Here is a 22,198-nt window from a genome sequence, read left to right on the forward strand (position 1 = left end):
TCTTCCCTGGCTGCTGGAAACGCCATTATACTGCTCCAGACACTCCTCAGCGGTGTGGATCAGAGGGAATCTGCTTGCAGAGACAGCTTCAGGTTTTCAGCGCTTGTGTACTTGTGCACTTGCCTGCTTACACTGTAAAGTACTGTTATTGATACTGTACTGTATTACCAGCTCTTCTAATCGGAGAGCTAAGGTTATCAGGTGTATTGGTCTCCTCCATTATCCTCTGTACACCACCCCACTGGCTTGTTAAGCTGTACAGATCAGATAAGGCTACACATAGTATTTATCTGGTTAATTTCACACTGCATATCCACTGTGTGTGCGCGCTGTGTGAGGGGAGACTGTTTGTTTGTCACAATGGTGAGGAAACTTACATGTATGGTGTGCAGTGATAAGTTTGTGCCAGCATCTTCATCACAGGTTACTTGTGAGTCATGCATGTCCCCTCAAAGTACTGGGGTCCCCCCACAACTAACTGGGCAGCAAAGTAGCACACAGGACAGCTCACAGGAGCCAGCCTGGGCTACAGGTATAAAAACCATGCTTGAGACTGTAACTACACAGTTAACTGCTACTGCAACACAGACCCAGAGAGTACAAAGGGAGCTGGCTGTCCTCTCTGCCAGAGTGGATGTAATTACTCCCACCCCTGGGGATACTCGTAAGAGAAAGACCCCCTCTCAAACCCCTGATTCCGGGGCTGATGATGGGGATGATGGTGATGATATGGATGATGCAGACGCAGGTGATGACGAGCCTGATGCTTCACAGTCACTACTGCGGGGCACAGAGCCATTGATTATGGCAATCAGGGAGGTGTTGGACCTTCCCTTAGCTGAATCCACAGCAGGTGATACCTTCTTTGCTACTCAGAAAAGGCAACAGGTAGTTTTCCCTGAGCAGGCTGACCTGGAAAGTACGTTCAAGTCAGCGTGGAATAACCCAGAAATGAGGTTTAAAGTGGCTAAAAAGTTTAAGTCCACGTTTCCCTTCGATCCTGAGGGACGTAAGGTGTGGGAGGAGCCACCAGAGGTTGATGCTTCTGTGTCTCGCTTAGCCAAAAAGATGGTACTCCCAGTACCAGGGTCGTCTTCACTTAAAGACACCACGGACAGAAAGGTTAAAAACACTTTGAAGTCCATTTTTACTGCTAGTGGCGCGTGTCCGCGTCCTGTATTAGCTAGTTGCTATATGGCCAAGTCCATATACACGTGGGCCTCCCAGATACAGGAAGGTCTTCTGGGCGACATGACAGTTGCGCAGGTGTCTGAAAAATTACACCATATTCAGGACACTGCTAAAGTTCTGTGTGAAGCGCAGAAGGAGTTAGGTGCCATTAACGGCCGTAACTCAGCCATGGCAGTGTCTGGGCGCAGATCCCTCTGGCTCCGGCAGTGGGCTGCTGACGCTGACTCCAAAAGGAGTGTAGAAAACCTCCCCTTCACAGGTGGCAGGTTATTTGGGAGTGATTTAGACGAATTAATCTCTAAAGCCACGGCGGGAAAGTCCACTTTCCTGCCATCCACTCCACAGGCGCCAAAGCATCCTTTTCAGGCTCACTCCCAGCAGCAGTCCTTTCGGGCTAGTAAATTCCGCCCTAAAGCAAGAGGTGGTTCAAACGCTGCAAGAGGCTCCCGTGGTAAATTCAGGAAGCCTTCCGCTTCGGCCACCGCAGAGCGGCCATCTGGGGCAGCTGCAGGAAAACCCGCAGCATGACGGTGGGGCTCCACCATTAGCTCCGGCAGAGGTGGGAGCCAGACTGGCGTTCTTCGGCCAGGTTTGGGAAGCCTCGTGCCTCAATTCTTGGGTACAGGCTCTTATTACGCACGGCTACAAGCTGGAGTTTGCAGTTCAGCCACCTCAGAGGTTCTTCAAATCAGGCCTCCCAGCGTCCCCAGAGGACCAAGTGGTGTTGCAGCAAGCAATCCAAAAGCTGGTGCAGGCCAAGGTTATAACCCGGGTCCCTCCCCTAGAGAGGGGGCAGGGTTATTACTCGAACCTATTTGTAGTTCCGAAACCGGACGGGTCAGTGCGCCCAATTCTGAACTTAAAATCCCTGAATCCCTTCTTGAAAGTAACCAAATTCAAGATGGAGTCCTTGCGGGCCGTGATAGCGGCACTGGAGGAGGGGGAGTTCTTGGCGTCCCTAGATGTGAAGGACGCCTACCTTCACATCCCAATATGGCCCCCTCATCAGAAATACCTGAGGTTTGCGCTGTTAAACGAGCACTATCAGTTTTGCGCACTGCCATTCGGCTTGTCCTCAGCCCCGCGCATATTCACCAAGGTGATGGCGGAGATGATGGTGGTTTTAAGAAAAAAGGGTATCTGCGTGATACCATACTTGGACGACCTGTTGGTAAAGGCGCGGTCGCCACAGGAACTACAGACAGCTCTACAAGTTACCATACAGACCCTGTCGGGCCATGGTTGGCTCCTGAATCTGGCAAAGTCTTCTCTGATCCCTTCACAGAGACTCCAGTTCCTGGGCATGGTGATGGACACAGCTCTCATGAGAGTGTCCCTGCCACAGGACAAGGTGTTGGACATCCAGCGGCTGGTCACAGACTTGCTAAGGACCCCCCAGGTGACAGTACACCAGTGCATTGTCCTATTGGGAAAGATGGTCGCCTCTTTCGAGGCTCTCCAATTCGGGAGGTTTCACAGCAGGATTTTCCAGCTCGATCTCCTAGCGAAGTGGTCCGGTTCACACCATCAGATGCACCGGCGCATTGCGTTGTCATCTCGGACCAGACTGTCACTACAGTGGTGGCTCCACACGCCCAACCTGCTGGCAGGGCGTCGGATTGGCATCCAGGATTGGGTCTTAGTCACCACGGATGCAAGCCTCACGGGATGGGGGGCAGTGACCATGGGTCAGTCCTTTCAGGGCAAGTGGACCCTATGGGAAACACGCCTCCATATCAACAGCCTGGAGTTACGTGCTGTGTATTACGCACTTCTGAAGGCGGGCCCTCTCCTCTGCGGTCAGGCGGTCCGTATACAATCAGACAACGCCACCACGGTGGCATTCCTGAACAGACAGGGCGGGACCAAGAGCAGGCCCTGTATGAGGGAAGCATCGAAGATCCTGTCCTGGGCAGAGAGTCATTGCCAAGCGCTCTCGGCCATCTTCATACCCGGGGTGGACAACTGGGAAGCAGACTTCCTCAGTCGCCACGAGCTCCACCCCGGGGAATGGAGTCTACACCACCAGGTATTCAATTCTCTGGTGGCTCGGTGGGGGACCCCACTGGTAGACTTGATGGCATCAAGAAACAACTGGAAAGTATCCAGGTACTTCTCGAGGGCAAGAGACCCTCAGGCAGAAGGAGTGGACGCCCTCTCCATACCGTGGACGTTCAACAGCCTGGTCTATGTCTTCCCACCGATTCCCCTAGTGGCTCGGGTGCTAAGGAAGATAAGAAGAGAAGGAACCGAGGTTATTCTGGTGGCCCCAGACTGGCCACGAAGAACGTGGTACCCGGAACTTCTAAGTCTGCAAAGGGACTCGTGGCGCCTACCCCTGCAAAGAGATCTACTCATGCAAGGACCGTGCGTCTTCCAGGCCTTGGAACAGCTGCGTTTGACGGCCTGGAAGTTGAACGGCAGATCCTGACTCAGAAGGGGTTTCACACTTCGGTCATCAGAACTATGACAAGTGCAAGGAAACCGGTAACAGCTGCACATTACCACCATATCTGGAAAAGATATGTGGGTTGGTGCAAACAGGGAAAGTTTTCTCCATCAGAGTTCAGACTTGAAAGATTTCTTAGCTTTCTTCAAGCTGGTCTGGATCTCGGCCTACGCCTAGGCTCTTTGAAGGTGCAGGTATCTGCGTTATCAGTTTTCTTCCAGAGGAAACTGGCTAATATTCCTGAAGTGCAGACATTTCTGCAAGGAGTATTGCACATACAACCTCCTTTTGTGGCCCCTACTCCACCGTGGGACTTGGATGTTGTGCTGAAGTTCCTTAAATCCTCCTGGTTTGAGCCCTTGGAGGAAATTGACCTGAAATATTTAACCTGGAAGACAGTGGTCTTACTGGCCCTAGCTTCGGCTAGGAGGGTCTCGGAGCTAGGGGCGTTGACTTGCAAGAGTCCTTATTTGATATTCTTTGAGGACAGGGCAGAATTACGTACTAACCCGCGTTTTCTGCCCAAAGTGGTGTCTGCGTTCCATGTGAACCAGCCGATTGTGGTTCCTGCTGGTGGGCCTCATTCTGAGGTGCCGACGTCCTTGGACGTAGTAAGGATTCTCCGTGTCTACATCAGGAGAACAGCAAGGATTCGAAAAACTGATGGACTTTTCGTCCTTTATGATGCCCAAAAGATTGGACGTCCTGCTTCCAAGCAGTCTATTGCACGATGGATATGTGCAACCATTAAACAGGCTTATGCGGTAGCAAAGCTGCCTATGCCTGTTGGGGTGAAAGCTCACTCTACTCGTTCCGTGGGGACATCCTGGGCGGCTGCCCGAGGAGTTTCGGCCTTACAATTGTGTAGAGCAGCCACATGGTCTGGCCAACACACTTTTGTCAAATTTTATAAGTTTGATGCTCTGGCCACTGAGGATACTCAGTTTGGGCAAGCGGTGCTGCGGCAATAGGTTCCGCACAATCCCGCCCGTTCTGATATCTTTGGTATATCCCCATCGTTATGAACGACTCCCTGTATCCCATAAGAATGATAGAGAAAATAGGATTTTAATACCTACCGGTAAATCCTTTTCTCGAAGTTCTTATGGGATACAGGGCACCCGCCTCTGTGCGGAGGTTTGCCTTGCTCACTTTGTGAGATATGGACCAATTCTGGGTCCTTCTGCTACCCTTCTTGTTCCTGGCGGACATAGGGTGTAGGTTACCTAGGTAACTTAATCTTACATAGTGTACCTTAAAGGTCCACGAGTGTACATGGTCACTTAGGTGATTATTCTATGCATTGTTCCAGTTGGAACACAGTTCAAAATAGTTGTCATGTTGACATGTTCTTAGGCCCTTAGACTTCCCAGGTTATGGGGTTGCTAATGTGGTCTGTTATGTTGAATGTTGGGTGTGCTGGATGAATCTCACCACGGTAAATATACACATATTCCTCTCATATTGTTCTTCTCCTTCGGCACAGTTCACTTAACTGAAGCTAGAGGGAGGGGAGCAGAGGGGAGGAGCCAGTACACCCTGTATAAATTTTTATATGTGCCTGTCTCCTTCGGATAAGCTCTTTTCCCCATCGTTATGAACGACTCCCTGTATCCCATAAGAACTTCGAGAAAAGGATTTACCGGTAGGTATTAAAATCCTATTTTCCCTATAGATTGTAAGCTTGCGAGCAGGGCCCTCCTACATTTTGACTGTCTGTAAATACCCTGTTTTGTTGTATCACTGTCTGCTATTGTAAAGCGCAACGGAATATGCTGCGCTATATAAGAAACTGTTAATAAATAAATAAATAAAATATGCAATAATTATGTCGGCGATGGGTGGAGGAGCTGTGCTGCGGATGTTAGAACATTCCGCCCAATAGCTGCTAAGCAGTTCTCTTATTTGATGCACTAAGCTTCAAAAGTGATAAAATGGAGACTGATAAACAGCCAGTTATCAGCTCCTACCTGCCATGTCACAGACTATGGGCGGGATGTATTAACATACATGTACTAACATATGCGGCTAGCGGTGCGGTGCGGTGACGGATGTGGTGTGCCCCTCGTTCACCTCCAGGGTTGTGCGGCGGTCCCCGTCGTCTCCTCCTCCCCCTGCAGCTGGAAGGACATCCCCGGATTTGACATGCTGCTGGGGGAGGAGGAGGAGCAGCATGGAGGATGGGGAGAGGGGTTTGCATCTGCGGCGTGCGATGGGTGGCGATAGAAGCCCATAGGCTTTTATAGGTTATCGCCATCCCAAGGTGGCGATACCCTGCCTTGCGATGGCAAGCGGATGGATCTTAGTACATTAGAAAATGTGGTAAAACCCCAGAAAATGGGGGTTTTACCGCATTTTCCCCTTAGTACATCCCGCCCTGTGTTTGAAAAACGTCAGAAAGGAGCTGATTGTTTGGTTATCACTCTCCATTTTATCACTTTTTAAGATTAGTTCATCTGGCCTGCAGTCTTATATCTTTATTGCCTTGAATGTAGGGTTACCACCTTTGTGTTGTGAGATTCCTGGACAATGCCCCACCCCTTGACACACCTCCAGCCCACCCATTGACCCGCCCCCAGCCCTGCCCCTTGATCCACTGTATCATTGCTTTTTTTTAACCTTTACTTCAATCTATTCTTGATTTTGCATACCATAATGCTACTTACACGTTCTGTCACACACTGTAATGACCATTACACATTATGCCACACGTGATACCCATTACACATTATGCCATATACCGGGATGCCCATTACACATTATGCCAGGACAATTTTTTCTTAAATAGGGGCAAATTGGACAGTGCACGCCGGTGGCGTGCGCCAAAAATTTACACCGTAATGCCTATTACACATCACATGCCCATTACATATTATACCACTTGCCATAATGTCCATTCCACGCTATGCCAGGGCTTGACAATTTTTTTTTATAAATAGTGACAACAGGAACAGAGCGAGCCGACGGCAAAAAATTTACACAATAATGCCTATTACAGGTCACACAACCATTACATATTATACCACATGCCACACCGTAATGCCCATTATACGTTATCCCAAACACCATAATGCCTATTGCACATTACACCACACACCGTGATGCACATAACATGTTACGCCTCACATGATGCCCATTACATCACACACTGTAATGCCCATTACACATTATGATGCCCATTACACATTATGCGACACACCGTGATGCCCACACAGACACATAGGGTGAAAGAGCTGCATACGCAGGGTGATGGAGGCATACACAGGGTGGCAGATGAAGGGGACAGTAAGATAGAGGGATAGGTTAACGTATATACTGCGTGACAGAGAGGCAAAGCTTACAAAATGTTCCCAACATTTCATAGCCTGCAGAGAACCCGAACATCCACACCCCCACCCAGGTGAAAGCAACAGTACAGACCCTCTCTCCTCACCAGGTGCTGCATGCATGCTCCACCATGGTCCCGTAGTCCTCCCTCTGTTCTGTTCTTGGAGAAGGGCAGGCAGATAAGAGATTGTGACCCTGCATACAGGAGCATTGAGGGGCGCCGGGCGAAGGTCACTTCACTGTCTGGGAGAGAAAGCCGCGGCACGGGACCTCCCTGTCAATCCGGGCATTTCAAATCTCACGCCGCCTTGCGAGCAAATACGAGCTAGTCTGGGCAACCAATCAGGAGCAGCAGTGGTGGCGTTGCTCGACCGCGGACCGCGAGATACAATTGGCGCAAGATTTGAAATGCCAGGTCTGACAGGCATGTCCTGTGCCGCAGCATCTCCTCTCTTATTAGTCCCAGCGCATCTCCTCCGGCAGCCTCTCACCCACCAAGTGGCGGCGCGGTTCCCGGACAATGTATAGTCCGGGAACACCACCCGCTTGGACTCCAGACACCAGGCTTAAGTACCGGACTGTCCGGAGTAATCTTGGATGGGTGGTAACCCTACTTGAATGCCTTCAGTTCTAGAGAGGAGCCCCTCTTGTCCTTTGCCCTGAAGGCAGTTACATTTTAGCCAACACTGGGGCAGATGTATTAAGCTTTAGCAAGAGATAAATCCAAGGGTGATAAAGAGAGAGAAATGCCCAGCCAATCACCTGCTAACCGCTCACTACATAATTAACCCCTTCAGCGGTGGCTTTTTTTTTTTTTTAGGGAGCGCTCCCCACTGGGCAAGTTTTTTTTTTTTATGGGGAGCTCTCCCTAAAAAAAACCACCACTGTCTCCCCAGGTCCGGGCAGCACCACTGAACCGTCAATCAGCTGCTGCGCAGCCCTGCGCCCTGGCTCCCCGTCCCTACATGCTGCGACACGGCTTGTCATAAGCCAGCGCCGCAGGCTGTTATGTAACAGCCGGGGGGGGGGGGGGGGGCGGGGTGAGCGGGGGGGGGGCGCGGCGGAGGGGGGGGAACCGGGCAGGGCTAAAGCTGCCTGAGTTCAGCGATGAACTCCGCAGCGCTGCCTGGTGCTAATCACTGTCAATCCCGAGAATTTTAGAATTTTACGGGCTTGCCAGCCTGGGCATTAAGGCATAGCCCGGAAATTTGGGATTACCAGTGAAGGAGTTAAACCTAAAGATATCCTTTTAAATGTAATTTATTTATTGTTTTGTTTTCTAAATTTCCCTGTTCAAAACGTTTGGCCTAGTGATGTCCTGTGGATATACTGTAATTCTGATACTACAGGGAGCTGTGATGCAAAAAAATCTGGGAACCACGGGAATAGGAGCATGAATTTTTATGCTTTGAGTGGTAATGGCCTGGTATGCCAAATAATTTTTCTTGACCCAAATCGCACTGGGGAACACACACATAATTTAACGTGACTTTATAGCAGCTTCTGTGTCAGTATTATTCTAATGTAAATGTTCACACTATTGTTAGATACTAGGAGGAAAAATCTGGAAACAAATGAGATGGTGGAAGCCAATTTTCTTTGAACCTGTTTAATGACTTAGCTTGGTTCTAGGGTAGGTACACAATGTTCATTACTTGGTATACATAAGGCGGTAGATGTAAGGTGATTCTAAGCCAAGATCAAGATCCTTTGATAAAGCCTTTTGACGCGGTGAAAAGCCTCAGAGGTTTACACATCCTACAGATTCCTGGTACTTATTTCCTGGACTTTCATCCCATTTGGACCTATCCGAACCAGCCCTATTCTTTTTGCCGACCACACGGGAGGTTTCTAAACCAACCCCTACTCCACCAGCTATCCTCCTTTGGTGAAAATACCTGCCCAGGAGGCAAACAACAGAGCGAGACTGTGCCCACACATGGTGAATGGTAATAAAACACTACTCTCATTCTACCTTTGGGAAGTGTCATCCAGGGGGTAATAGGAACGGACAGATCCATATGTTTTATTTAAGCCTTACCAGGAACTGTAAAGGTTGTGGTTTTAAAGTCTAGTGAACTAGCTAATTTTAAAAGGAAAAACATACCATTTTTTTTCCAGTTATTTTTTTCATTGTTTATTATATTATCATATTATTTTATTTACGTCTTGCATATTGGTCACAGCATATTTTATTAAAATGTTTCTTTATTTGTAAAACCAGTCCAATTGTTTACAGGAATTATTTTAACACATTCAGCGCTGCTTTTCCACACCTTTTTGCCTTGTTTTAAGCCAAGATCAGACCTTTGAATTGTTGAACATACTGTATAACCTATTTAGGACTTTGTATGTGTAATAATACACTGTTGTTAGACAATATAAATAGCCCTGCTCAGCGTGGCAGGTGCTGGGAGATCTGCCTGCGCTAAGTGGGTCTCATTTAAAATGTGCTTTATTGAAGTGCTAAAACTGTTCTAGTGTACTCAGACCAGTGTTACCCCTTTCAGGTTGCAAATGCCAGGTCGCACCTGGGACTTGGACACCGCATTTGTGAGGTGAAGCTCGCCATAGTGACTCGGCAATAAGCTGACCTCATAGGCGGGGCGGAGTATCGGAGCATCATTGGGGGAGGAGGCAGCGGTTGGAGTTGACGCGTCCTCCTCCCTACAGTGTTCGACCTGGGTTACCTGTTCACACTGCCCAACAACCTAGGTCTGACCCGTGATTAACCCTTCTTTTAACCTGGGTCAGATTTCTGGACCCGGGATTTTTTAAAAGGCCCTTTCACACCACACAGTGACCTGGGTCGATCCGGAAACAACCTGGGTCACACCTGGTTTATTTGTGCGGTGTGAATGTGATTGTATGACATTTCTATATCTGTGTCTCAATCATTGTGCCCCAATGTAAATATCTGTAGCATTCATCACACCAAGTTTCATAGGGGCCCATTAATTACTGCCCAGGAATGCATTGCAATTTGTGATCCTTTTGGTTGAGTAGATCATCCTGGAAATATTATATGATAAATGGGCCCCATAGTGCTGAATCTGCGACTTTGTACATGCATGAAATCTATTCTCATATGGTTAGTCACAGCCTGGTGTCTAGTACACGGTGTGCAGCTTTTCTGAGTCAGTGATGTGAATACTACACAAAGGGGGTTATATGGTTGATTCACTCTGATGCGAATTCGCACCCTTGCAAGTCAACCAGAACCCACCCAGCCTCTTGGTGAACACCCACATCATTTGATGATCGCCGACCATTGAATAATGTGGAACGTGCACGCATGACTCTCAGGTCACTTAGATTTGCATGCACCCTCGGAAGGAATTGGGCAGGCAGCTGATATCCAGGGATATCAGCTGCCCGCCCCCGGCACCGACGTCATGGCCGGGCGTTCCCATGGGCTCCACTATATGCCAAATATCGGCACCCGTGCAAAATGAACGCTGGCTGCAAATGGACCAGAATAAAGTCCAAAGGCCCTTATTCTGATTGTCATGAATCAGGGGAGTGATGTTGAGTGACTGCGCATGTGCAGCCACATTGTGCAAGCGGTTGTGGTGAACTGTTCGCACCTAGCAGCGGGAGGTGGCTGGCGATGGCGTTCCCATGCAAATAGGCTGGTGACTTGGGGGGTGGGCAGCTGATGTCAGCTGCCCGCCCGCTTCCCGTACAGGGTGTCCACAGATGTAAAACACCAGAGAGGTGTCTTACATCTGTGAGGTGCTTGCAAAATCATCCGATGGTCGGTGGCCCCGCAGCTCCCCGGGAGTTTAGATGGGATAATGCGATTTATCCCATGTTAAAAATGGAACATCAAGTGCCGAATCGTTAGTGAGCTCTCCCGGGGAGCTGCCGAGGGAACTCAGGCAATATTGGGTCCTACTTGTACTCCGAACAAGTCAGACTAGTGTATGGGGGCCTTTAGTGTCTGGGTCTAGTTTAGGGAAGCCAATCACTTTTTCAATTCTGGGATCCCAGGATTGGCTTTCCTAATAAAATCCTGGCCATTTTGTGGTCAGATCCCGTGTTCTCACCGATCATGATCCCGGGATTGGCTCATGCTCAAATCTGTTGAACTGGGATTGCTGCCTTAGAAGGACATTGGGACTGGAAGGAACATGTTACATTTATATACAGGATTCCATGGTTTAGAACATTAGCAACAAAGCTGCTGACGTGTTCCAGACATGCGCTCCCCTAATTATACAGTGATGCATCTGCTGCTGGTTAGATAGTACCATTGGGAACAAATGAAGGATCGCTGGTCCAAGTTACATTGGGCCTTATTTTAGTTCACTCTTTCTGACAAAATCCTTCTTAGATGGGCAAAACCATGTGCACTGCAGGTGGGGCAGATGTAACTTGTGCAGATATAATTAGATTTGGGTGGGGTTCTACTTCAAAGTGAGATCTATATTGCAGTGTAAAAATAAAGCAGCCAGTATTTTCCCTTCACAGAAACAAAATAACTCACCCAAATCTAATTCTCTCTGCACATTTTACATCTGCCCCCCTGCAGTGCACATGGTTTTGTCCATCTAAGAAGGATTTTGTCAGAAAGAGTGAACCAAAATAAGGCCCATTGTGTTTCCTATTGAGGTGGATTGTGTGGAGACTGTGCGCTCTGTACCTCTTACTGACCACAGCACATTCCCACAAGAGGCTGGAGCTGTCTTCTGTTATATTTGCTTTCGGCAGTTCAGTTTGCCACTTAAACATTGTATTGTTGTCGCACAGGTCACCCCATTGCAGGAATGCACTTTGCAATGTCCACACTCCACTTTCACTGTAGAGCTTTGTATCGCTGCAGGTTTATAAATGATCACAAAGTATTTTTCTATTTCTGGGTTTGTTTTTCCTGCAGCAATCTATTATAAAGTGTTAGGCATGTGCGGAGTCCCAGTGCTATTATAAATGTGACACAAAGTGCCATAGAACTCCTTTATGTTCTGTTTATGCAGTGAATGTAGCAGATGGGTGATTATTATTATTATTATTATTATAATTTTATTTATAAGGCGCCACAAGTGTTTTGCAGCGCCGTACAAAGGAACATAGGTGATAGGTGATACATATAGTAGATCATTTACTAACTGCAGACTATGTAGACCTGCATCCATACTGTGCACAGGCTACTGCAGTATATGGGTCAAATGTAATAGGGTGCAATAAGTAAAGTTTGCATTGGGGATGCCAATCCCAGGGCATTTTTTTTTCCAAACCTAGGATTTTCATTGAAAAATGGACAATCCCAGGATTCTCAGTATTGGCCTTGCTAATTCAAAAAAGATGTAAACATTTACCCCCCATGCAATGCTCTCCACCCCCTAAAACTCCTTTTAACCACTTAACTATTAGTTAAAAAATTAGTTGCCAATAACCATGACACAGCACTAATATCTGATAGTTGATATGATTACCCCTCCCCTAATGTCATGGGAATGGGTAGGTAATGGTACTGGGAGGGGTTAATACACCATGAAGGCATTTTGCCATTGGAGATGTGTGTGTGTGTGGCTTCTGAGCAATGTCTTTTAAAATTTCCTCTAGTGTTCACACTCAATATAGTTAATGATGCACGCTCCCGCGAGTTAACGACTCCTACTATCTGCCGAATATGTAGGTCAATTTGGCTATATAGCCAAAAGACCAGCATGTTCAGCGAGTCCCCTGATGACCTAGCTGAAGGATATCGTTCAAGGTGTTTAAACTCCAGTTCGGGCTACCCACGGTCATTAGGTCAACCACGATGGTCGACACATGAAAAGGGGAAACATTCCTTAGGTTGACATGGTCAAATGGTTGACACATGCAATAGGATGACATGAAAAAGGTCTTTCTCATTTTTGATCCAAAATAGGTGGTTTTTCATAATTTACTATCCTCCAAGTGACTATAGCGTTGGATTATAATAGTGTGCCTATAATAGGCCTTCTGCTCATGAGTGGGGAGAGACATCCGCGTGCTTAGTAAATATACTCCATTGTAATTGTCCTTTTCTATGATAAAGCATCTCTTGATTTCTGTAATGAATTTCCATGAGTTTTGATGTTCCGTTTCTCTTACCACCTAGTTATGCTACAGCTCTTGGACAGCTCATAGATACAGAGAGGCTCCTGGGAAGCCGGACATTGAAGGACCTAGAAGAAGCGCTATTTTGCCAGACCAAGGTTGCCGGTAATTTGACTTGGGATTCCTATTGGGAAAAGAATGATCCTTTGCGAGACATTGATGAAGTGGCTATCCCAGTCCTAAGCATCTGCAGCCAGGATGACCCCATACGTGGGGACCCCCAGAATACTGTGCCGATAGAGTTGTTTGAGACAAATCCCCACTTCTTCCTGCTCATGAGCCGGTATGGTGGCCACTGCGGCTTCATCAAAGAAGACATGTCCAGCACGATGTGGAGCCACACTGTCTTACTGGACTTCTTCAAGTCCACCGTAGACTTCTTTGCCATGGAGGAACGGCTGAAAGGTCTCTCCAGGAGAAAAGGAACAATCTCTTCCTCCATGAACAGGACGCCTCAGGGAAGAACTACCTGTAGAAAGGAACAAAGCTGCCCTCATAATATACATGACATTTATAACTGGCAGCGCTCCTACACTAGGTGACAGGAGCTGTATAGCGCTAAACATTACATAAAACCTGTGGTAATATTAAAATCTTCTTCTTAGAAGTGTGAACATTTATTTTATAGAAATGGTGAATTAATATATTTATGGTGTATTAATCCATTTATTAATCTTCTGAAAATGAAGATTTCAATTTAGCAAATATGAATCATGAGGTTAAATACATCTTGGGTGAAATGTAATAGGATGAGAGATTCAGAAAGTGAGAGATTTGGTAAGAAATCTTCAGGTTTTTTAAAGCGGCAATCATTTACACTGCAAAACCATTTTGATTTTGAAGTGGAGAATCTTTAATCCTTTGAAGACGTTCCTGTGAGATCCCCAAAATATATGCAAAAAATGCCTGTGTTGCTCACAGCGACTGCTCTTTTAGTATAAATAAATACAAATACAGCCAAGTCAACATTGAAGTTAATACCCCTTTCACACTGCACTTTTAAAACGGTATATTGCCGTTTTTTTTTCCTTTTTTTTGTTGATTTACCGGTTAAAGTGAACTGGTATTTCAACACGTTTAAAAAGCAGAGTCCTACACGTTTCAAAGCCGTTTTTTAGGCAGTGTGAATGGCTCTATTTCTATGGCTTGAAACTTTCCCTTGGGGGTTAAACAGGTTTGGTATTAAATGCTTTTTAAAACGGTTTTCACCTGCAATGTGAAAGGTCTTAAGGTTCAGACCCATTTTAAAGTCCCATTTAAGAATACAGGGTCAATACACGTTTCTGCAATGTGAAAGCAGTATTAGTTAAATATTGCACCCAATTAAAAGAAGTAATTGTTAGTGAAGCAGGCGTTTAACAGATATTTTGAGTGTATCTCACAGCAATGTTGACACTCAAAGGGTTAAAAATCCAAAGATTATTTCCTAAAGCCATTAGATTGCTGCTTCCCTTCCTTTCACATAATGGAGTGTATTCAATGCGTCCGGCGAGGTTTTTTTTTATGGCGAGGGTGGCTTGTTCGCCGAAAACAAGCCATCCTCATCGTTTAACCCCCTTGCCCTATTCTATGTTCTTTGGACAGGGCCGGCTCTACCATTAGGCAGCTGCCTAGGGCACCAGGATCTGGGGGCGCCATAAAGTCTGCCTATCAAAAAATGAAGGATGTCTATGAGGATCCTTGTTGTACGTAATGTTGGTGGCTGCTGTGGTACTTTCCCTTGAGGCATACTTCCCTACTTTGCTGCACCCTCCTCCTTGCACTCTGTTGTGGATGGCAAAGGTAGGCCACCAGGGAAAGCAGGGGACTTGCCCACCTTCCCGGGGGGCTGGGAGGACCACCTGACTTTTGGGAGCGTCTTGAGAAGTCTTGACTGTTGGAGGAAGCATGGCTATGTCCCTTTGTATATATTGCTATGGTGATCACTGCCAAAAAGTATCTGGAGCCTTGTTTGCAGCATTGCAGCTAGAGGAATTTCCCGCCTAAAATGGCAACTTGATGAAAGCAAACCTGGAAGATATGCACACCAGATAGGTCATGTTTATTCATAAATGTATTTATAATGGGTGCCATGCACCCAGATTATACTTCCGTTGTGCATCGGCAAGAGGATTCCTCTGCAACCCCAACTTTCAAGTGACATCTTGGGGAAGATGGCAACGCAATGTGCCAGAGCTTATGCTCTCTTGTGTGCACATGCCGAACATCACTGGAAAGATGGCGGACCGGATTAGGAGGGACCCACTTGTTGGTGCACAGAGTGAGATGTGCATCTGGAGTGGAGTGGCCTGCTGCTCAGAGGAGGGGTCCTCTTCATACGGGTGCCCTGGGTATATCATTATGTAATATACAATTTGTTATATTTTTTTTTAAAATGATGACTTTAACTGTTCTTTGACCCTTTAAAAAATATGGTACTTGTTTCCTAGCACGGCCACACCGATTTGCATCGGGGTGATCGTGTCGGAAAAATCGCGTCGGTCGCATCGCATGCGACCAAATCGCATGCGATGTGACCGACCCATTTTTTACATTGAATCAAATGTGAATAGGGCCCCTGGGACCCTATTTTACATTGGATTCAATGTAAAGTATTCCCCAGACCCCCAATTTTACCCCCTCAACGCCACCCCACGATTGACGCCAACCTGAAGCGGGGCGAGCGGCGGCGGTGCGCGTCCTCCGACCTTTTCATACCCCTACTATCCACGTCGGCATGGAGTTGAGAATATAAAGTGTGGCGAGCGGACGCATATAACTTCACAGGTATACGCGTGCGCTCGCCGCGCTTTGGGCTCGGTGGCTCGCTGCGCTCGCCACACTTTATATTCTCAACTCCACGCCGACGTGGATAGTAGGGGTATGAAAAGGTTGGAAGACGCACACCGCCGCCCCTCGCGGGCTCACTGCGCTCGCCACTCTTCGGGTTGGCGTCAATCGTGGGGTGACGCTCACAATGGGGTTGCGTAACCCATGACGGGGCCATATACAATGTGAAATGGGTCATATTGGCCCATTTCACATTGTTTCCTATGTAAAATGGACTTAATCAAGTCCATCTCATCTTGTGCCATTATAATGGCACAAGACCGACGCGATGCTCCCGATTTCAATGTTAAAAATATTTTAACATTGAAGCCTATGGCAAAATCGGGGGCATTGCGTCGGTCACGTCGGGGGCCATGTTAATGCACGCGACCGACGCGATGCCCCCGATTTTGCCTTTGCCGACAAAATGGACCTGATTTCAAAGGAAATCGAGTCCATCGCGTCCATCGTGTACCTTAACTTTAAGGTACACGATGGCCGCGATTGTGGCTGTGCTAGGAAACAAGTACCAAAAATATATGCAGTATGGAAGTGAAAGGCTTCGACTGAGACAATAAACCTGTTGGTCCTTCTTCCTGGTCCTTCCGCCAATGTTATGTCAGTGGGAAATGCATACTAATGACGATTTGCTAAGATGAAGTGCAGTAATATTAGGTGCTATTGCACTAGTTTGAGTAAAGTTGTGTCTGCACATGTAGGATTTTACATTTTTAACTAATACTATTCACACATTCAACCAGTTGAACCCCCAAGAAAGGGGTATGAATGTGCCAAATGTATGGAATCCTCAGAAATCTGTAATGCATAGTAGGACACATCTTACAGGAAAGTGGTTACTTTGTAGCTTCTGTACATAATGCCCTGGAACCGCCACTAAAGAGGCTGCAGGTCATTATCTGGCTGCAAGTTGTGTACTTATACAAGTTTATGCAAGTGCCAAATTACACCACACATGTAACTCTGTTCAACTATGCTGTAACCCATAGCAACCTAACAGACCTTGGCTTTTGTTTTCACAAAATTTCCTGTCGAGTCTGATTATTATAGCACAGTTGTGCACGCTGTACTATGTTATTGCCAAATACTACAGTATATGTCACTTTGTTACAGGTCATGGAATGTTCTGTGCAGATTTATCTCTTAAAATATTATTTCGGGAGAGGGAGTGTACAAAGTGTACTGTATTCTATAGCTCTGAGGGATATAATTTGCTTATATAACATAGCCAGCTAACAAAGGGTGTATGATTCACTTTACTGTTTCCAATCATGTGGGGATTGTCTGATACCCAGTTTCCCTGATAATAAGACCTACCCCGATAATAAGCCCTACCCTTATTTCTGGACAACGGTCCAAAATAAGCCCTACCCCGAAAATAAGCCCTAGCTTAATCCCCATTTTGCCCAGTCCCTGTGCTAAACTCCCAGCTCTGCTAATGTCCCCCCACCCGCCCGCATGAAATGGATGCTGCTGCTACGGTAGCAGCCCTGGTACCGCTGAAGCCTCTGCTCGCATCAGCGGTCCCAGGGATGCATTGTGCATGTGACGTCACTGCGCACCTCAAGGACTGAGTGGTGTCTGTTCACAGATGGGAGCGGAGTGACTGAACGGCTGCGGAGGAAAGGCTGAGTGGCTGAAAAATGCAGAAGGAAAGGAAAGCGGCAGTTGTGCTTAAAGTATAAGGAGATTGAGGGGCATGATGTAGCTAAAAGAAGGACTGAGGAGCTAAAATAAGCCCTACCCCAAAAATAAGCCATTTGGTGTTTTTGGACTGAAAAAAAAAAAATAAGACTGTCTTATTATCGGGGAAACACGGTAGAAATGACCTATATGATTGTAAGAGTTAAAAGGACAAGAACTGCAGCCTTATGAGCTGAATGCAATAGAATGCCAATTTTACTGACTGCTGTGGAACACGGAGTCTCTGGTGGCTAAGCATTGGTGGCCTCTGTAATACTGGCAGCTAAGCAAACCCAGTGGGCCAATGTTTTAAGTCTGTGCTTGTATCTGAGTTGCACAGCGCTTGTGTCCTGAATGTTAGTGCTCAGAGATGCAGGACACTGAGTATAGAATCAGACGCAAGTTTTATAGCATTGCTGGAAGGTAGGGGTGAGGCTAAGCAGATGATGATGTGTTGCAATAAACACAGGGATGCACTAGGCAGCTGCCGGTATATGGTCATTAGATCGATACTGTATGCATTGGGTCGACCACTAAAAGTGGACAGGGTCATTAGGTCAACATAGGGTTTTATCGCTTTTTTTTGGAGCCAACATGTGCCGACAGGTGGGATTTCATGCCCTACCATCCACTAGGGCTAGGTTGGAGAAGAAAATAGTGGGCCGAACCGAAGCATGGCGAGCGCAGCAGTGCAACACTATGATGTCCATGTTAACCTTTTGACTGTCGACCTAATGATCTTGTCGACTTGATGCATGTCTACCTTCCTCTTGTCGACCCTATGACCTATACTCTCAGCTGCCTAGGGGATCCAGTATCTGGGGGTATTGCTGTGTGTAGGGAGAGCGTTCTGAGCGCTGTGTGCTGAGCGAGGTGTCAGGGGCAGTGCTCTCCATTGAGAACACTGGACCCGACTAATTAATAACCTGCATGCAGGTTATTATTCGGCAGAAGGCCGAGACCCGTGGGGCTGCGCATTTAAATCCTGTGACATCCCCCCTCCTTTTTCTTATGATGTTAAAAAAGCGGCGGTTGAATTTGTGGCATCATACCCTGAAAATTTGGTAATTTGTTTGGGCGACTTCATTATTTAATTATTTATTTATTAACAGTTTCTTATATAGCGCATACATATCCCGGAGCGCTTTACAGAGTATAGTTGAACATTCACATCAGTCTCTGCCCCAGTGGAGCTTACAATCTATATTCCCTACCACATGTATGCGCGCGCACAGACATTCTAGGGTTAATTTTGTTGGAAGCCAGTTGACCTACCAGTATATCTTTGGATTGTGGGAGGAAACTGGACTACCCGGAGGAACCCACGCAAGCACGGGGAGAATATACAAACGCCGCACAGTTAGGGCCATGGTGGGTATTGAACCCATGACCTCAGTGCTGTGAGGCAGTAATGCTAACCATTACACCATCCGTACTGCCCATCAGGGTACTATCGCCTCGAACAGATAGGTGGAATAGGTCTGAGACAGAAGTGTCCAGGAAAGGAAATAAGTGCAGAATTTATAGAGGAGATCGGATGGAAGGACCCGTGGCGGATAAGAAATCCAGACCTCCAACAATTTTCCTGCAATTCCTTGGTCCATAAAGTTTTCTCTAGAATAGATATAATTTTTGTTTCTGATAAACTCCTTAATAAGTTTACACAAGTGGAATACAGAGCCCGTGGGATATCCAATCACCCCCTGTTGACAATACAGATTGATTTAGATATCTCGGTGGGCTTTTGGTATTGGAAACTCCAGCCTTTTTGGTTGGTACAAATGGGAGACCAGGATGAAATTGAGAGTATAATAGAAGTTTTTTTTCAAGGAGAATAAAGGCTCAACCCAAAATATATACATCTGAGATGCTTTTAAAGCGTATATACGTGGCATCTTTATAAAGAAAATTGCCTTTTTTGAAGAAAACCAACCGAGAGCGGATGATTTATTTATAAAATGCCTATCTGTCTAATAAATTAGAACTAACCAAGACCGATTGGTTGAAGGCCCAAAAAGAGTGGGTAGAATGTTTACAAGATTCAACTTGTCGTAGGATGTCAACAGGGGCTCATAGATGGTACTCCAATTCAGATCGCACAGGAAAATTTTTGGCATACCTAATGAAGCAGGACAGACCTTCCAATATAATCTCTATAACTATATGGGAATCAGGGGAAAAGGTAACAAAAACCCCAGAAATAGTGGAAGAATTTGCTACTTATTTTGAGGGTGTTTATCAATCCAAATTAAGTAAAAGTGGTGTGGAAATTGCGGAATATTTGGGTGAGATAAACATGCCTGGTCTTTCCCCAGACAAAGGATTTTTTTAGATGCCCCTATAGTATTAGATGAAATGATGGGATGGGGGAAAAGCGCTAGGGTTGGACGTGATACCTCAGGAAGTGTATCAAAAGTATGTGAATGTATTGGGACCACGGTTGTTGAAGGTCTTTCAAGACATGGTTGAGAGGGGGGTGTGCCCCCCTTGATGTCTGAGGCTTTAATAATTGTGATCCCAAAGAGTGGTAAAGATCAGACCCGGGTAGACTCATTCAGGCCAATTTCATTAATATCATCAGATACCAAAATACATGCCAAAATTCTAACGAACAGATTTAACCAAGTTCTGGATCAAATTGTACATCCCAATCAAACGGGTTTTAGAGCGGGTAAATTTACTATGATCAAACTGCAAAGGGCTTTTTCCTACATTCAAAATGTAGAACAGGGAAAAATGAATGCAGTGATTGTGTCTTTTGACGCAAACAAAACATTTTGGTACTCTTTACCTAGAAGGGCGCCCATCGCGGGCATTGAATGCACTAAAAAATCGGGTGCGATGCGACCGACGCGATGCCCGCGATTTCCCATAGGGAACAATGTTAAATGTCTCAATTGACCCGATTTTCCTGTTCAATGCCTCAATTGACCCGATTTTTCTATAGGAAACAATGTTAAATGGCCCACAGAGGCCAAATAGGCACCCTGAAGTGTGAAATGGCTCCCACAATTGTTAACGCCACCATACGATCAACGTGAACCCGAAGCGTGGCGAGCGCAGCGGTACGCGTCCTACGACCTTTTCATACCCCCACTATCCACGTCGGCGTGGAGTTGAGAATAGAATAGTGTGGCGAGCGCAGCGAGCCACCGAGCCCGAAGCGTGGCAAGCGGACGCGGATACATGTGAAGCCCGCGAAGGGACGCGTTTACCTGTGAAGGTATCCGCTACGCTCGCCACGCTTCGGGCTCGGTGGCTCGCTGCGCTCGCCACACTATTCTATTCTCAACTCCACGCCGACGTGGATAGTGGGGGTATGAAAAGGTCGTAGGACCCCTCGAGGGCTCGCTGCGCTTGCCACGCTTCGGGTTCACGTTGATCGTGGGGTGGCGTTAACAATTGTGGGGGCCATTTCACACTTCAGGGTGGCTATTTGGCCTCTGTGGGCCATTTAACATTGTTTCCTATAGAAAAATCGGGTCAATTGAGGCATTGAACAGGAAAATCGGGTCAATTGAGACATTTAACATTGTTCCCTATGGGAAATCGCGTCGTTCGCATCGCACCCGATTTTTTAGTGCATTCAATGCCCGCGATGGCCGCGATTTTTTTACCTGCGATGACCACGATCAAAATCGTGGGCGCCGTTCTAGGTATAGAGTACCAACATTTTACTCTATTGAGTGGGACTTTTTGTGGTGTGTATTGCAGGCTTTTGGGTTTGGGGAGGGAAAGCAAGGATGACTATTAATGGGTTTACATATCCCTCCTTCTCCCTCTCCAGAGGCACGCGACAGGGGTTTCCCCTTTCCCCCTGCTTTTTGTGGTAGCGGTGGAACCCCTGGCTTGTATGTTGAGAACAGCCCTGGGAAGAGAGGAGCAGAGAGTGGGGGTTAGGAGTAACCTAGTCTCATTTTATGCAGATGATCTGCTGGTGGGACTGGCTGAACTATTGAAAGACACCTGGGAATTTGTGTGTCTAGAGTAACGGCGGTGTCTAGAGATAGAGAGAAAGGTGGTCTTGCAATGCCTGACTTTCAGATATATTATATGGCGGCACAACTGGTCCATATATGCTCCTGGGTCAGACAAGAGGAAGCTACAGGGGAATTGTGGAAACTTATGAAGTATGTGGATCCAGATTTAACACCTCTACAAAGATTACTGGTGAAGAGGCTCCGCCGGAACCTGCCTCCAATCATCTCCCAAGCAGTTAAAGTATGGAGATGGACCTGTAAATTTAACTAAATTCCCTATATACACTGAAGGAAATTAAAGAGCAGCAGGGAGTGGGGTGGGGGGGGGGGGGGGTGGGGGGGATTTGAAATAAGCACTATTGGACAACTGTATCAGGGGGGACTTTGAAGTCCTTTACTCAGCTACAAGCGGAGTTCAATCTACCAGAGCAAATGTTCTATAGATATTTGCAAGTGAGAAGTGCCATGGCTCAGTATAGTAAGGGGGATCTGGAGTGTATATTGAGGAATCCCCTTGTAAAAAATGTATTCAGCAAATAGGTGTAGGTAAAGGGCTATCCGAAATTTATGGTTATCTCCACTCCTATGTACAAGCAGAGGAATTGGAGGCCCTAAGACTCAAATGGTTAGATAATATCCCCCAGATGGATGAGAC

The 22,198-nt window shown here is 46.7% G+C and overlaps 1 protein-coding gene across 1 annotated transcript in view; it reads left to right on the top strand.

Moving 5' to 3' along the window:
• LOC146058739 (protein ABHD15-like) overlaps positions 1 to 13,711 on the top strand; it is a 30,350-nt gene extending 16,639 nt beyond the window's left edge. Inside the window, exon 3 of the mRNA XM_083170976.1 lies at positions 13,056 to 13,711. Coding sequence (XP_083027102.1) covers positions 13,056 to 13,596 — 541 coding nt within the window. The 3' untranslated portion in view covers positions 13,597 to 13,711. The remainder of the gene's footprint in view (positions 1 to 13,055) is intronic.
• Positions 13,712 to 22,198: the final 8,487 nt, after the last annotated feature.

The sequence above is a fragment of the Crinia signifera genome, chromosome 2 (genome assembly GCF_055691185.1).
Source record: "Crinia signifera chromosome 2, ASM5569118v1, whole genome shotgun sequence".
Taxonomy (NCBI): Eukaryota; Metazoa; Chordata; class Amphibia; order Anura; family Myobatrachidae; genus Crinia; species Crinia signifera.